This window comes from Primulina tabacum, chromosome 9 (assembly GCF_025594145.1).
Source record: "Primulina tabacum isolate GXHZ01 chromosome 9, ASM2559414v2, whole genome shotgun sequence".
NCBI lineage: Eukaryota > Viridiplantae > Streptophyta > Magnoliopsida > Lamiales > Gesneriaceae > Primulina > Primulina tabacum.
In genome coordinates this window covers 35521516-35540032 of record NC_134558.1, presented here as the reverse complement: position 1 = coordinate 35540032, position 18517 = coordinate 35521516, and the positions used below count along the sequence as shown (strand labels likewise).

Genomic DNA, 18517 nt, shown 5'->3' with positions numbered 1-18517 from the left:
CAAAAAAAATTATTTGAATTTTAAATTTTGTTAAAAATATTATTTTAGTACTATTTGAGTTTTTTTTGGTTTTAAAAAAATATATATATAATTATATTTGATATTTTGATTCTATGTATGTTGTTTAGATTTAATAAATAAAAATATATTTTATTATCATGTATATACACGATCTTTAAAAGATTTATATCTCACAAGGAGTATGTCTCTTGTGAGACGGTCTCACGAATCTTTATCTGTGAGACGGGTCAACCCTAACGATATTCACAATAAAAAATAATAATTTTAGCATAAAAGTAATACTTTTTCATGGATGACCCAAATAAGACATCTGTATCAGAAAATACGACTCGTGAGACCGTCTCACACAAATTTTTGCCTCTCACAAGTATCGATTTAGGCCATTGTTTCGAACGTTAGGGCAGCAATGAAGAAGAGAAATCAAAACTATCGAGATACCGTAGTCCACAGATGATGTCAAGATGAAGATGGAGTTTGGTGTTAGGGCAACAAATCGAAAAATTATTTTTTTTAATATATAAATTTATGCATATGTTTAACCGAAGTAGTACATAAATTGATAAAATTAAAGAATTAATTTTAATATAATTTCTTTGATTTCAGCTTATGTTTAAATTGACTTAATTGAGAAGATAACATCGAAATTTCAATTTTTTTTTAAAAAAACATTTTCTTTAAAAAAATCATTCACCGTGACCTAGCACACTTTAAATCACTAACACAATGTTTGGTAGAAATCAATATACGTTGATAAATCAATATATACGAGTAATATTATTATGGCAAAAACTTGTATGAGACGATCTCATAGGTCGTATTTTGTGAGACATGTATCTTATTTGGGTCATCCATGAAAAAGTATTACTTTTTATTGTGAATATCGGTAGGATTGATCCATATCACAGATAAAGATTTGTGAGACTGTCTCACAAAAGACTTACTCTATAATTATTGATGAATTTGAGTCAAACGTAACATGAAACAATAATTTGTAATAAACCAATGTTTTATCATTTTCAGCAAAAGGTACGTAAATATCACATTATGTATATGAGGGCTAGCAATGAAATCTATTCGTCCTCAATATTTCATCTTCCTCTAATTAATTTTAAAACGAAGTCTTGATTCTTACTTCAATGAACCGGAAAAAAAAAAAAAAAAAAAAAACTATGCATGAAACTCTGCAAATATCTAATTTGACTCGGTTCGGTCGAGGTTTCATATTTTTTTAGTATTATGTATGCGGTTTTATTTATCTGATAACATCGATTAATTATTCTGATTTTTATTACAATGTCTATCTGTCTAATCGATTTAAAAATAATTTAGGTTGTGGGATTTTGGAGATATTTTCTACTCCATTGGGATCACATGGCTGCGGGGCTTCTTCTATCAACGCAATAGTGGGCCGGCCTCGGTTGTTCCGAGATGAATGTGTTTGGAGTTGATAGAATGGCTGAATACTTTATCAATTGTCATGAGTTCGATTCTTTCTATCATCACTTTCGGGGAAAGTTTGTCAATTGTCACACGAGAATTACCCAGTTCTGCAGTGAGGTTTATAAAGCTAGTGTGATTTGCAGGCTGATGAGTTAGATAGAGAGTTTATTCGATACGCATGGTACAAAATTTCCACAGCATGTCTAACCATATATTCCCCATTAAAAATCATATGTGATTGATCACCATTTACATTTTGGATTCTGATTTAATTGGGGTTGAGGTTGCAATTTGTAAGGTCACTCTCACGCACAAAGATCCCATGGAACCCATAAGGTACCCTTTGCGGCAGCCTAACGACGGCGACAATCTCAAGAGTAGGAGATTTTGCGTCCATTACAATAAATTCGGATTTTCGAGTAATTTCATTATGTACATAAGTAACAAGATATCCATCATCCTCTTCTGTTGTCGGATTATCAGGATCCCGTGACACGAAAATGGCTTCACCACCGTAACATTGGTGTCCGTATAGGCGGCTAGCCACCGTGCAATTGTTGCAATCTGCGGTTGAAAGTGATGTGTCAATCTTTACCACGCCTGATATCTTTGGCAACGGGGCCCCTATAGCTGCATAAACGTACCTGTAAATGTGACGGCAGAAAATCTGATATGTTATTCGATTTTAAATTTAGTCCTACTAATTTCAATATTAGACAATTTTTGCTTTTTCATCGAAATTGTTAATAGCGTAATGCACACATCAGCATCATCTAAGAGTCACGTAAGCGCAGCATAGGTGCACACATGTATCTGTCAGAAAAAAGATGAAAATTGTAAAAAAATTTGACAATATAGAATACCCAAATCGTCTGAATATTTTTTGAAATTTTGGGTTCCAAGTAACAAAATATCCAACATTTTTTAAATTTCAATAAATCGACTCGAGTTTGAGTGAATCTATTTGTGTTACCTGTTCTTTTTCCCAGAATAAGCCGGATTGATAACAGCAAAATCAAGATTTGAACTTGACAACGTCCGTCTCTTCACGATCTTCTCCTTCACATTTATTTCAATTATTTCCAAGCATGCATGAATCAAATCCATTCTATCCAGCACATGTTCCACCGACAACACGTTTGGCGCCACCATAACAATTGTCTCCCCGCCGCCGCGATCTTCATCCCATGCATTCACTGCGTGTAACATTTTTAACCCTGGCACTTCAACCCAACAAATTTCGCTTTCATCCACTGCATCTCGAGGAATGATCCCCAATCTCGGCACTTTCTTAGGATCAACGCTGATTAGGGGCATTCCTTTAAGAATGTTCTTAGGGTTCATAACGATTTGTGTGTCGGGAAATATGGCGTACTTTTTCGAAACAGCGAAATCGTGGATAAGTGATAGCTCTGGTAGAGAGAATATTGGCACTTCTTGTTGCTTTTCCCCTTGTTTGTTTATCTTGAAATATATCAAGAATGGCTGCATGAAGGTGATACTCTGTCGGAAGGCAAATGCTTCGTGGGTTTCCGGGTCGATTTTCGGGTGAGCTGTCATCGTTGTGAAGGGAGCTCCGAAGGATTCATGGCGGCCCAAAGTGATTATATCTCCCTTCGGTGTTATTTTGATTCTGTATGGAAGATCAGATTCTGCGAGAGCAAAAAGTTTCCCATCAAACAAAGCCAAGCTTGTGTTCGCGGTGCCGAATCCATATCTGGGGTCGTATTCTCTAGCAAGAACGCGGCCGAAAGTGACGGCGCACCGCGCAATCGAAGCTGCGAGTCCATTAAAAGCGGAGAAGACGTTGAGTATCACCGGCGAACCGATTTCCCTCTCCACCGTGTACTTATAAGTCTTGATAAAACGACTGCAAAATGTAGCTTCCCCGTCACGAATTCTGATGGCGTGCAGCATTCCATCGCCGTCGAACAGGTGATACGGGCCTTGGGGGATGAACTGAGGATTGGGCCCGTTACGGATATAAGCTCCGTCGAGGCAAGACGGAAGGGTACCCTCCACAACCTCACAGGCGGTGGGAGGAAGCTCGTCCACCGGAGAAAAGTTCCCTGAAAGCACATGCTTTGGATCGATGGAGGCTCGAAGGGGAAGATCGATGAATTTACAAATGAAATCATCTAACGAACCGAAAATAATACTGCGTAAAGATTGTAATTTCTTAGCGGGATTTGTTCTTGGTTCAGCCTGATCATAAAAAGGATCAAGCTTTACTGGATTCAGAAAGCTGGTTTTTGAGGGTATTTCATCGATTTTAACAGAACAAATTTTGAATCGAAGAACTTGTGATGGTGGGAGCGAAGGAGTACTGGGAGTGTGTTTTTTAAGGAACGAGGAAGAAAGGCTTTCCATTTATTGAATAATTCTATTCTCAGAACGATCAACCTTCGCTGTATTTATAATAAAAATTAATAATTTTATGACGCGTTTGATACGGATAATTAGGTGGGTTTATTTTTTTCAACCCTAATCACATGTTTGGTAGGAGTGATTATTTAACCTACTCTATCCTTCCGATGAATGATTAGGTTATATTAGGTGTAGGAGTGTCAATCGGATGGGTTGGGTCGGGTTTCAAGTCAACCCGCGAAATTTTTTTTATTTTTTATTTCAACCCGAACCCAACCCGAACCCGAAAACCCCCAACCCGAACACGAACCTGTATAACCCGACTCAACCCGTACCCATCTAACCCAAATTTTATTTATTTTTTTTAAATTATTTTAAAAAAATTAATGAAAAAAATTCAAAAAAATAAAAAATAATAATATTTTAATTTAAACACATAATAACAAAATTTTCGAATTAAATTTGAAAGTTTAATCATAGAAAATTAAAAGTATATTTATTAAATCAAATAAAAAATTGTTAAAAAAATAAAAATATGCAAAATAAATATTAAATGATGAAAATGTATCATATAAATATACAATATATAAAAATATAGGTAATATTTTCAAAAAAAAGTTCGTGGGTCAACCCGCGACCCAACCCAAAACCCGCCTAACATGGCACTAACCCGAATCAACCCAACCCGAACCCGAAAAACCCCAACCCGAACCTGATTTTTTTCGTGTTGGGTCGTGTCGGGTTGACGGGTCGTGTCGCATTTTGACACCCCTAATTAGGTGTGATAAAATAATCACTACTCACCCCCTATGATTATTTATCTCACTCTTAATCCATCATATTTTTTCAATTTTACCATTCTTATAAATCCAAACTCACCACCACTTTCCTACACCGACCGCCGACCGTCGCCCGACCGCCGACCGTCGACCGCCGCCGCCGCCCACCCCCACCGACCGCCGGCCGATTGCCGGACCGCCGCCGCTTCCGGCCAGCCACCGTCGACCGCCGACCACGCCACAAATCTTGAAGGGCAAATTTGTCAATTCATCAAAAGATTATTATTTATCTCATTCTTAAAAATCATACCAAACATAATATTATTTTATCCTTATTTACTTCAATCATTCTTTTTATCATTTCTCTCATAATCATTTTATTATTTAATCATCCCAACCAAACGCAGCCTTAACATAAAAAGTAATATTTTTTTAGGATGACCCAAATAAGATATCTGTCTCACAAAATACGACTCCTGAGACAGTCTCACACAAATGTGTCGTTTATATTCTACCCCTCATTAAACATATAAATAATTATCATGTAAAACGTAATCTCACACACACACATATATGAAAAGCGAAATTTCTTTATGAAAAATATCGAATGAGATATCAATCTTATAAAATTAAACCTTGTGATAAATTGTGTTCACAATAATATATTATCGTGTTTTGCAAATGTGAAAAATATGCCACCTTTTTTTTTCTCATTTATAATAAATGATAAATAAGAAAGCTGCATTCTTGTTCGAAAACAGGGGCGTAATTAACGCATGGGCTACGGTAGGTACAGCATGGGATAGGGTGGGCTCACTGGGCTGTGTATATATCATAATTATAAAATATAATAAAAGATTAAACTGTAATTTGAATTAAAAAAATTAAAATAAGCATGACATTAAATTTTTTTATTTAATATATTTCAACTTAATAAATAATAATAATAATAATATATGTAGTTGAACTTCATATGTATAAATTGTTGCATTAATATTTAATTTATTGCTACATTTATCATAATTAGTATATCAATATTTGGCTCAAATTAATTTCATACTTTTTATCTATAATTGCTAGAAATCTGCCTTTTAAATATTATACACTACTTATTTTTTTACTTATTATTTGTAGACCTAGTTAAAATATTATACATAATGATATATTGAGTCTAATAGTTTTCTAGATACATTAAAATTCTATTATATATTTTATATCTAGTTTAGCCTGCCCTAATTATCCTACCTATTTTTGACATTGATCCTAGTATCGTAGGCGACCCGCCACCGAACGGACCTTGTTCGAAAATATGATAGTTAAAGAAAATGAAAAACAAAATTAATATTTTTTCAACAAGTCGAAGTAATTAACAAAAAAAAAAAAAAGCCATTTTTTTGGGGAAAAAAAAACTATTTTTTCAATGAGTCGAAGGACGTATGAAGATGTTTAATTTGTTAATAGTTCGTGTAGTATTTCGAAATTCAAATTTATAATTTATCAACAGATCAATTATTTTGAAAACGATGAAAAATTATTGAAAATAATTATTGCTATGGAAAATATAAAATTAATTAAAGACATGTATTGAAAAAGATAACGAACATTAATGTGCCAGTTCCCACCCTTTTTTTCTAATTAATATATTTATTTTTAAAAATTAATTGTTTACATTAGGTTAGATGACATAATTAAATACACAGAACAAGAACCTTATGTAGAGGTAATTATTAAGCAATAAAATTTTAATGTGAAGATTACTTTGTTTGTCCTATATGTTTGTCTGGTAGCGATTTTGATCATCTATGTTATTAAATATTTATTTTCATCTACTATTTTTTATGACAATTATAGTTTTTTTTTCTTGACATTACACTTACAATATCGATGGGGTATTGTGTCATGTCAGTATTTTTAATAAAAAATGATTAAAACTGTAAAGAAAATTAAAAATAAAAGACACATGAATAATATTGAAATTTGAAAATATAGAAGATCAAAATCGCAAAAATTATACGTATGGGAGAAAAAATACAATTTTTCGAATATAATGAAATATACAGAGATAATCCAGACAACATATTATTCAATATGAAATCAAGATATTTTTATAAGGACGAAACTATGGAGTATATATATATATATATATATATATAGAATAAATATTTTAGGTCAAATATGCTACCTATCTATTCGAAAATTCGTGGAAGAAGCAAAATTTTCATATTTATTCCATCCACACAAATTTCCACTAAATATATGTTGGTTTCAATACATTTGAAATTCACCATGCTTAATAATTCGGAAAAATAGCTAGTTGAGATTTGTGATTCATTGTCAACCAAAAAACCTCTAGTTCGAATTTCAAACTTATTTTTTTTAAATAAAAAATAAAAGAAAATCAATAATCGTTGAGTGCGATTTTTTAATTATGCCAAATCATACAAAAAAAAAATTTACTATCGAAATTCAAAATGTACTTACAAGTAAGGGTGTAAAAAATTAATCCGACCCGGGTTGACAACATGAAAAATATCATACCAGGGTTGGAAGATTATAGGGTTCGGGTTAGGTTAGATTAGATTTGAGTTGAGCTGAATTAAAAATCAGTTCATCAATCCAAACTCACCTGACTAATTTACGTTTTTTCATACTTGTGATGCTTGAAGATTTTTTTTTATTGTGTGTTGAAATTATATTCATTGTGTAATATTTATTTTATGAAATATTTGAATTTTGTAAACAATTATGTTTTTTTTTTGGATAATTAATATTTTAGACAACTAAATACTAAATTTAAATATTTAATTTCATGAGACATGATTATAATATTTGGACAAAGTTTTGTTAACATTTTTTGTTTAAAATAAAATATTATTATATATTTTGAATTTTTATTTAACTATTTTGTTAAAGAGAAACAAATTAATGTTAAATGATAAAAAAATATCCGATTGATCGGCTTGGTTCGGGTTTGGGTCAAATTCTGTTGGGAAATTTTCATTAATAGCATTGCTTCAATCCAACACGCCAACCCGACTCATCCGAATTGACACCCCTCTACTTGCAAGTCGTTTGTACCTCCTCACCTTAAAAAGGAAACATCTTTAGAATATCCTCTATGCTTCATATCTGTTGCCCGTCTTGAAAATGAGCAACTGGTACGAGAGTTAACATCATAAGAATGGAGTTGTAATAGTTTCTATAGTCGAAAAAATCGATGAACTTGTTAACATTGTACGAAACTGAAATCTGGAAAACATTTGTATGATGGAGGGAGGGTATGTAAATTAATCTGCACCTGAGACTTTAAAGTTAATCTACGATCTTCGGTGTTGTGGCTGAAGGGCTAAAGAAAATGGTTCCTATCTTGTTGACGGATGAATCTTTTTTACCGAATGGTTCTAACTGCCGAGAGGCGTGAGGAAGAATCCCAACAATCACCTGTCTCTCTCTGTGAGAGGCCCATGTTACCAGATAAAGTCCGGCTACAATGAGAAGTCCTCCCGCGATGCTGGGACAAAATAAAATTGACAATATATTGATGAGAAGGATAGATTGGTGAGATCGAAGTAATCAATTCCTCGGATGGAGAACACAAAAACCGAGCACATAAAAGAGACAAAAACAACCTTCCGAAATAAATCGGGCTTCCTAGGAAAATTCTTGACAGGAATGCTGATACGGCAGGTTGGAGAGGGTTATACAAAGCAACCAAGGCAGGACCAAGAACTTTATTTGACCATGTCAAAAGACCATAGTTCACCGCAGATGCTATGATTCCCTGGAAAGATAACGCAAGAGAGGTTTTTAATGAATATGAAAAAGTTAGAAAGATGTTCATCATTTCAACTAATCGATAATGCTAAGTGTTTAGTTACCAATTTATCATTCTACTCCAACAAGTTAACAAATAGCAGAACGATCCTACTACCATGGTTTCATGCCCCTTCACTTCCTATAAGACCAACTCAAACGGTAAAAATTGCAACAAACACCATCATTCAAATTTGTTCAATAGAGAACTGAAGTAGCATATGAAAAAGCAGAATGACTGCAAGAAATGTAGCCTTCACTTAAGGAGAAGAATGGGTTGTCTTGTGATCTATGTACGAGTCCGTCTCTGAGTTACTCTCATTAAAAGATAATTTCTAGATGTTTAAATAGATTTGTATCACGTGTAGAAGCTATCTTCTTGCAAAATACAAGTGAGAGAGAAAGTCCAGCACTGAGACTCGTATATAACAGCTCTTCGCCATATGCCAAGTTCATGAAATGTTATTTATTTACTAAGATCATGCACGGCCATATATCATTCATTCCATCACACTACATAATTTGACTAAATATAGATATACCCTCTTCACATTGTGGCCTTAGTTGACAACATTATGGTAATTAATCCCTGCATAACAGTAAAATTCTAAGAACACACAAACCAGTCAATGCATACCGCAACCATTATCTAGCGTTTGGTGGAAATTAAGCCCCCTCTACCTGCAGGTAGTGTAACGGATGTTGGGTTTTTTTAATCTACGCTGGATATTTATAGGAGCTAAAGTTCTTTCAAAATCAGGTTGATGATGTTTGTAATGAAATCCTTCAGCATTCTAGCTTACATAGAAAAATAAAGAGAAAAGACTTACGGCATAACACACCGCAATTGCCTCAGATGGAGTCAGATTCCAGTCTGTTGACTCATTGGTCATAAAGAATGCAGTTGTAACCATAAATAGAGCACCAAAAAGGTATGAATAAGCTGTCACCGATATACTTGCAGGATATTTTACTAAAAGTGGAGCCTGAAACACAAAGAAAACCTCTGTAAATATCTCATGCTGATCATCTTAAACATGAGGCAAAAATTTCAGTAACAGAATAAGTTTAAATGCGGATTTAAAACTCAATTTCTAATGTAGGCGGACCAGGGCAGCGTTTGGATGGAGAAGCCATTTTAAAAATATATTTTCTAAAAATTAATATTTGTTTAAAAATCACTTTAGAAATTTGAAATAGAATTTTTTTTAAAAAAAATTCACTTTAAGGCTTCTGCTACTATATGGAAAATAGCAGTGTTATAATCATGCAATTTAAAAAAAATTCACTTTAAGGCTTCTGCTACTATTTGGAAAATAGCAGTGTTATAATCATGCAATATACGCATGAATTAAATGATGTTTATTAGAAAATAAAAGTTCTAACCTAGTGGCTTGGCAGGTCGGCGGTGGCAGTGGCGGTTTGAGGCGGAAGAGGTGGGGCTTGTGGGACTTGTGGGTGATCGGATTGGGAATTGGGATTATGTTTTGAAGAGAGAGAGAGTATAATATATTAGTAACTAGGGTCCTGGGTTTTTAAAATTTTTATTGACTTTTGACTGCCCAAGTCCGCCCCGCCCCGCCTAGCCTAGCCTGCCTAGCCCACCCCATCTCATCTCGGCCGCCTACATTACCGCCTAGGGCAAAGGTGGTGCGCAAAAGACGGCCACCCGCTCAGGCCACCATTTAAAACACTCGGAAATGGAAATAGCTCATTTTCGGTACCATCAAAAGACAGATATATAGGGTTCTAATTTATATAGTAAATTGAACTGAACGTTCGATGCTTAATATAAAATTGTATTAAATCCAACAAGAACTCGTAATTTAAACTCGTTCGTTTATAAATTCTAAGAAACACATAAAGGACAAAGATGTATCATCAAATTTTGTATAATACAATGGTGGTTTGGATAAGTTTGAAGGGAACATGCTGTAATGTGTCACCAGCGTCATAATATATTGATATTTAAAAATATACATCCATCATTTGATATCACTTTATTGAGCAAAGTTATATCTTTTACTTCCATCATATCTTCATAAACATCAAGACCAACGTGTTACCTGAATAGATAGATAGGAGGCCATACACATGCAGTTGCCAATCAAGCATAAAACCCCAAGGTGCCAATTATCAATCCCTAACTCCGACAAAGTCGACATCAACAGACCAGCTGGCTCCGGTTGACCCTTGACAGTAATTTCACTGAGTGCTGCAAACTCTGATTCCCAATATCCAAATACGGCTGGACCTCGGAACATTGTCATTAGAATGGCACCAGAAACACAAATAAGAGTACCCCCTAATTTTGCTTGACCTTCAGTTTTTCGCAAGTTCACTGTTTCTGTACTGCATGTAGATGAACTAATGATGACATTGAACCAAAAAATCGTACGAGTTAGTTGAGAAAACCAAAACTTGGACTCACCCCATGACTACAGCCAGTATGAATGTAAAAACTGGAGTAGCAGGCTGTATGGCAGAAGCATAAGTTGGGTTTGTGTAGCCTAGACCAAGAAGAAACAAAAGCTGGTTCCCAAAAATCCTAATGAATCAGAAGAACAGGAGAAAAAAAAAACAAATCAGTATTTACACACAAGAAATAAAGAAATTTAATAACCTGAAGATTCAACTCACCCAGTTAAACCGAGAAAGAAGAACGTCATTACGAATCGTTTACTTAATGGCGGTCTTAGCCTTCTGCAGAACACGTAATGAATCACTTGTAAGTGACGCACTATTTATATTCACATCAAAATCAACTGACTCACAAATATGTTACTGCAGGAAAATTATTGAACTCTCTCACTGATTTTAAGCATCAGTTTAATATTCACACATTCACAAACAGCCACAAGCAGAGAAGATAAGATACAATATGAGTCTATGAATAAATAAGTCGAGTCCACTTCAAAACTTCAGCACAGAACCTATGATCATAATTCCTCGGTTAGATAATTACAAGAAATTATGCATATTTATACCCCCTCCGTTTTGGTTTTGCGTATCACTCAAAAGAATGTGTCTTTAACATACTTGTTTATACACCTCTATACCACCAGTTTTTTACAAAGCACAAAAGCCGTAAACACGTGCCTCACCTTACTCTGGGTGAGATTTAACAAACCAGATTATAAACTCAAATCGCAAGATCACAAATAAAGAAAAATCACACCATAAAAGCCCATCAAGAACTAAAAAAAAATCGTGAAATTCATCACACTCGGGACTCGGGAGACTCACTTTTCGCGGAAATAGGCGACAGGTGCGAGAATCGAAAGCGCGAGGAGGTCACGAAAGACGCAGAAAACGAGCTGATTCACTCCAACGTTGAGTGCGACCTTGGTGATCACGTGGTACCCGGCATAGAACACTTGGACCACCGCCATCGCCACATGCGCCTTTCTCATATCTCCGCCGTTCGCCGCCGCCGCCGCCATATCCAGTACGTAAAAATCACGATCTCATTCCATTCCCACACGCATTTATGGCCAATAGATAAACGAATCCTTCGAATTGTCAATGTTTTGGATTGAATCTTTCGATCTCGTATTTTTCAACGGAGAAAGCCGTGGAAAGAATTATTACTGAAGACTTTCGAAGTTCTTGGTAATAAATCTCTCTGTATGGATAAATAAATTTGTCATTCTAGAAATAAATATTTAATAACATAATATTTGTTTTCTATTTTCCAAAAAATAAATATTGAATTTTAAAACAAAAATTATATATTATCCTCATTTTTTAAAAATAAAAAAGCACAAATTTCATTATTATATAACTTCACGGGTCGTATTTTGTGAGACATATATTTTATTTGAGTAATCGTACCAAACGCTTGTATAACTTCACGGGGGGGTGGCGATCGGCCGGAAACGGTGGGGGTGGTCGGCCAGAAGCAACGGTGGTGGTAGGGCAGAGGTGGCGGCGGCGGTCAGACGCAGGTGGCGGCGAACGGCCGGAAGTGGAGGCGGCGGTCGTCCGGAGGAGGGGGCGGCGGCGGTCGACCAGAAGTGGCGGCGGCGGTCGGCCGGCGGCAGGGGTTGGCGGTGAGCGGTCGGTGAAAGGAAGTGGTGGTGAGTTTGGATTTAGGAGAAGGGTAAAATTGAAAAAATATGATGGATTAAGAGTGAGATAAATAATACTAGGGATGAGGAGGTATTATTTTAACCTACCTAATATAACCTAATCATTTATAGGAGGGATTGAGTTGGTTAAATAAAAATCGTACCAAACGCTTGATTAGATGAGTTTAATAATCATAAACCCACCTAATCCCATGAACCAACCACAGCAGTATTACTTTTTATTGTGAATATCGGCAGGGTTGACCCGTCTCACAGATAAAGATTCGTGAGATCGTCTCACAAAAAACCTAGTCAATTCCAAATTAGTTTCAAACTTGTAAAGTTATAACAATACAATTTAAATAAATTGATTGCGTAAAGTTCAATTTAGTAAATGGGTTACGTCCCAATTAAGAAAAGATGTGCTAAAATTTTAATTAATGTATATTTTTTATTTGGAAAATAAAAAATGGGTTCATTGGATTAAGAATAGGTCTCTTATGAGATTATCTCACGGATATTTATACATGAGACGTGTCAACTCTACTGATATTCACATTAAAAAATAATATTTTTTTCATGGATGACCCAAATAAGAGATTTGTCTCACAAATACGACTCGTGAAACCGTCTTACACAAATTTTTGCTTTCGGTTAATTGCACAATTTGGATATTTTCATGCCCAAATTACTTGCTAAAAAAGAAATACAATATTTTATTAGTTTATTTAATTTTTCTAAAAATAAAATTGGTTGAGTGTAAAAGTTATCACTACAACAAGATTTTTCAATGAACATTAATTTATCATTTAATAATCATAAATTATTTATCCCAAATACATATTATTTCGAAATTACCTTAATTTGAAAGAATTAATGCGTTGTAGTTTTCTTCCAAAACTATATGTATATTGTATATCTTGAATTGTCTTCTTAAAAATTCAAATTATATAAAAGAAGATTTTTTGTCAAAAATAATAATTTTCCGTCAAAATGTCATTTCTAAAAAAGGAAAGATATATCATGAATATTGAAATATGTGTACTGCAATAAATGATAATTTCACTTATTGTTTGCATTGATTATATCAATTCATTTAGTTCAAATTTAATTTAATTCAAATATAATTTATGTATTATATGTATTTTATTATTTTTTATTCAAAATGAAACTAAACTCTATTAAAAACATAAACTACATTAAAATTTTTGCATTGATTAGATAAATCAATTTAATTTGTGAAATGATTTGAAAAAAGTATTTCTCATTATTTTTATTAAATTTGATTTAAAAATATATATTTATCACATGTTAAAAAATAACAATTTATATAGTTTCTCAGAAATTAAAGAATTAAATATGTATTTAGGTTAGTTGTCGACATTAATATTTTAAACACGATAAGAACCATGTCATTGACTTAGGAAAACACAATTAATCGACATACATTTATATTTAAGAATTTTTTTTTCAAAATTAGAAAAAAATAGTTTCTTATTTTTATTTTTTTATTATATTATTTTTTTACAATTTAAATATCTATTTTTATAATAATTATTTTTTAATAATATCATTACGTGCATCGTACGGGTTAAATATTAGTTAATGAAACACATGAGTCACAACTAGAGGTGCAAATCAGTCAAACTATTTGTGAGTAGCTCGTGAGAAGCTCGGTCAAAACTAGACTCAACTTAAGTTTGAGTAGTTTAAATATTTAATCGATTCGAGCTCGATTTTAACGTGTGTCTATTCGAATAGTTTTCAAACTACTCTAATATATATGTATATATATATACATACATACATATATATATATATTGTTTATTTAAAAATGAAATGTAGCCTAAATCGAGCTTTTTGGACTAAAGCTCGAGTAACTTTGTACATTCTGAAATCAAAATCGAGTTTGAAAATTAATATTCAATTGAATTGATCTCGAATTCAAATATAATATTTTTTTAGTCGAATTCGAGTATTAGGCTCACTTATACCTCTAGTCATAAGAAGATAAATTTACATGTGATTTATAAATAAATCGGATTTCATATGTGGTGCCAAAAATATCATCTAATAGAAGTGATATCAAACCATACATATGCGTGTATATAGCAAGAGATCACTAATTTTAGTGTCTAAATAAATAGATATTCTACACTATTTTTGTTTTTACAAAATAATAGAAAAATAAATATCCTAAAAAATAACCCCAAAAATTATTATTTTTACATATATTATCCATAAACTTATTTTATATTAAAATTTAATATAAATATATACACACACAAAAATATATATCCAATCATAATTTCGTTTGGGCTTGGTGGATCATTGTTGTACGTTGGGGAGCCCGATTATACAAATTTGGACTGATGAAATATAACATATAGGAAACTATTGTGCCTTTTTTTTTACAGGATTTTTGTTTTTTATTAGAAGTGTTTGTCTATTTATCATTTTAGTTTTTTATATTGTAAAATTTTGGTTTTAGTTTGTTGTTTTTTCTTTTTTTTTTGTAATTTTGGTCTTTTTTCGACGTGGAGCTGATAGAGAAGTGTACAGTTCAACATCAACATTCAGATGAAAAATGACTAAAATAGCTAAAAAACAGAAGATGCGAGATTAAAACTAAAATTTAAAACATAGAAGACCAAATTTACAAAATGACCAAATTACATAACAAAAAAAATATAGTTTCCCTTATTTTTATAAGTTTAGAAACTATACGAGGGATAAGACACGCCCTTGGTGTAAAATCAATTGTGAAAACTAATTATTTGGAAAATCATAAATTTCTTCAATACCAAATATGGTGATAACTGATCATCTCATTTTTTGTTACAATGTTATAAACTATTAAAATTAAAATTTGTTATTGTTAATTAAATACATAAAAGTGTTAAACCAGATAAAAAAATATTAATAATCAAAGCTTAAAAGAATTTTCTCCAAGGCCTTGATGATATCTTAATCATAAAGTCTTATATCGAATATAATAAAAATCTAAAAATTTAAATAAGTATAACTTAGTCGTAAAAATAAGTCATGTAGAAAAAATAATTTATTACAATAGAAATGCATCACTAATTGTGTGTTAAAAAACTTTTTAAAAAACGAAAAAATGCATCTTTGCTTATCTTCAACAAAATCTACATGCATTCATATAAATACAATATATTTTTTAAAAAAATATATAAGAATGTGAGCTAGCTAGCGATCACACATTCAAACTTTTATTTGCAAGATAATTTTTCTGGTATATATATAATTAATGCTTCGTAAATGACAATAGTTATTACGGTTTACATGACTATTGTGTTTTGCAGACTAATGCATGAGTCCTAGAATAATCAGTATGCAATGAATGATAACGACGGTGAGTTTCATGATTTAAAAAAAATCATAAAAGCTATGGTAAGAAAATAATATATTTTTTTCCCTAACTTATTTGGATTAATCATTTACAAAAGTAGATATCAATCACTTGCTAACAATTAAGTGAGATGTATTCAATTCAGACTTTTGATGATTTTTAATATTTTTTTACAAATTATAGACTTTTATGGATTTGATAGATTTTTATTGACTTATACAGAATCTCATAGATTTATAAACAGATTTACTTGGATTCATGTAGACTTTTTTGCAAGATTTTTATAGGCTTTTGTAGATTTTTTTTTATAGAATTTTATACTTAACTATAACATATTATGAACTAATAATTAGTTGACATATATAACATATTCAGTTTGAAATATTTTTTCGATATTTATATTAATAAGTAAATTTACTTATTTAAAAGTTTAATCATTTAATCTTTACATATGTATATATGTGGGTTTGTATACATGTTTGTAAATTTTTAAAATAAATCAATTGATTAATCTGTAATATTGTTTTTGAATTGATAATATAAATGTGAAAAAATATTATTTATCATTATGTGGATATAATTTTGTATAAAAATATCATAGCTTACACATTAATTGAAACTGCTAAAAAGAATTTAAAAAATCATAGTTGTTGCCAGGCTATTCAATTATTAAGAATTAAGCGGTATTTTTTGGATCATCTTTTATTATTATTGAATATTACATTAATTTGTATAAATCATAAATTAAAAATCACCAAATCAAATCTAGAATTCAAAATTTCTTATGATATTAAAATAAAAAATTATTAAATGAAAAATCAGCCAAAAAATGAAAAATTTGATAAGGATAGATGAAAATATAGAGATACATTTCGAAAATTTAAGAGAGTGATAGAGATAAATGAGAGGAGAGAAGATAAGAAGTGATTTGACGTGAAGCGACAAAGAGAGAAATAAATAGCTTGTGTATGAGTTAGAAGTTTTAAAAATCCATCCAAATCTTTGGGTTGAACCAAATACAATTTTTAACAATTTATAGTTGTACCTTAGGCTTTAATGTTTGTATGTTAACGAATTCCATGAATTTATTAAAAGTCTATTGAAAATTTGAATACCTCTAGACTTTTATAGAGTTCTTAGAAGTCAATGTTGAATACCACTTGACTTTTTAAAACTCCATGAAAGTCTATTTTGAATACCAACAGACTTCTATAGAGTATGCAAAAGTTTTGATTGAATAACTCTAGACTTTTAAAATCTACAAAAGTCATTAAAAGTCAATAAATCTCCTACATTGAATACATCCTAGATTGATCACTGTCTGAAATCTTACTTTTTGGGACCATTGGGCAGCGCATGGCACATATAATTTACTAATTTGTGCATGCTATAATTTTCGGCATGTCTTCCACCTTTATATTTAACTATAATTTATATAGTGTATATAACATATATATATATATATATATATATTTTGTTATTGTTATCAGATGCAATAGTGCGATAGGACGAGTGGCGTATTAACAAGTTAATTTATTTTAAACATTCTCAAAGTTAAATTGTACTTATTATACCTAAAAAAATACATTTTGAATCTGATGTCCTAAAATTGCTATGTGTGAACAGATTCAAGCTCATCTTAAAATCGTTCATAATCTAATAAGACTCGGGCTTCATTGTGGATCAAGGGCTTGGCTACCAAACACAGGAGTCCGATCTCTTCAACATTGTTTACTAGAAGTTCGAGCCCACTAATGTGGCCAGAAAGTCCGAGCTCTAACGCAGTTAAGGAATATGGAGACATCTTTGTAGATAAATGAGAAATTTCGATAAATACGAGATTCGATTAAATGTCATCGAGATAAGCAAGAGTCCTAGCCTCCATCAAGAGTCCTAACTGTTGTGGCCACTGAGTCCTACCCCATTATGTTTTTTTTTAATCTTAGATAGAGTTTTATCTTAACAAGAATTATACTCCTATAAGATAATTAACCCCTTACGCCTCTACAAGTATCAGATATTGACTATGATTTTACTCATTCTCTTGCTCACGTAGTACTACTATATCACTCTTAAGTTTGTTCTCTATACTGAATTAATTAGTGGATGGGTCACATCGGAAAACTCGTCGACGCCCACTAACCCTATTTTTGTATGTTAGAACCCAGAGCACCGATTCGATCCACTTAAATGCGAAGAATTGAAGACCCATTATCTGGATAAAATTCGAGATAAAATTCTTGTATCATCATAGTTTTCTCGGAATTTCAATCATAGTCTCTTTTATTGTTTCATATTATATTATACATCTCAAGTGGGATCGAAGAAAAAGAAAAGAAAAACTAAATAAAAAAACACACGCGTGGCTATGTGGATTCATGTCTATGAAATCTTGAACTTGGCCTATGCCATATATATTATTGCTCATAATTTGTCATACTTCTCCACATCATACCCACTAATTCCTCCTTTCTTACCCACCCTATGACATATACAAAAAAAAATCGAGTTTGCTTGTTTTTTTTTTTAAAAAAAATTATGTTATTTAGACACATATAGATAGATATACGCATAAAAATGGTATAATAAAAATAAATTTTAATTTGTTCACAAATCAGTTACAATCATACTTGATATTTATTTATGAATAAAAT

At 32.0% G+C, this 18517-nt stretch overlaps 2 protein-coding genes across 9 annotated transcripts; both read right to left on the bottom strand.

The window, feature by feature from the left end:
- Positions 1 to 1650: 1650 nt before the first annotated feature.
- LOC142555590 (putative carotenoid cleavage dioxygenase 4, chloroplastic) lies at positions 1651 to 3838 on the bottom strand. Of its 2 annotated transcripts, none has more exons than XM_075666528.1 (2): positions 2435 to 3838; positions 1651 to 2105 (listed from the first exon to the last, which is right to left on the bottom strand). In XM_075666528.1, exons 1-2 carry the CDS (start codon positions 3829 to 3831, stop codon positions 1730 to 1732), a joined length of 1773 nt encoding a protein of 590 aa, XP_075522643.1. In that variant the 5' UTR covers positions 3832 to 3838; the 3' UTR covers positions 1651 to 1729. The 2 variants fall into 2 exon arrangements, with proteins under 2 accessions (XP_075522643.1, XP_075522644.1); XM_075666529.1 differs by having other exon boundaries at positions 1806 to 2091.
- Positions 3839 to 7553: 3715 nt separating this feature from the next.
- On the bottom strand, positions 7554 to 12049 carry LOC142555589 (WAT1-related protein At4g19185-like). 7 transcript variants are annotated; one of them, XM_075666523.1, is made up of 8 exons: positions 11667 to 12049; positions 11061 to 11123; positions 10852 to 10968; positions 10487 to 10772; positions 9251 to 9406; positions 8237 to 8388; positions 7906 to 8118; positions 7556 to 7762 (listed from the first exon to the last, which is right to left on the bottom strand). In XM_075666523.1, the coding sequence occupies exons 1-7, from the start codon at positions 11861 to 11863 to the stop codon at positions 7920 to 7922; spliced, it is 1170 nt and encodes a 389-aa protein (XP_075522638.1). In that variant the 5' UTR covers positions 11864 to 12049; the 3' UTR covers positions 7556 to 7762; positions 7906 to 7919. The 7 variants fall into 7 exon arrangements, 6 of the variants coding, with proteins under 6 accessions (XP_075522638.1, XP_075522637.1, XP_075522639.1 ...); XR_012822438.1 differs by having other exon boundaries at positions 7554 to 7762; positions 7906 to 8388; XM_075666522.1 differs by lacking the exon at positions 7556 to 7762 and having other exon boundaries at positions 7772 to 8118.
- Between the last annotated feature and the right edge of the window lie 6468 nt (positions 12050 to 18517).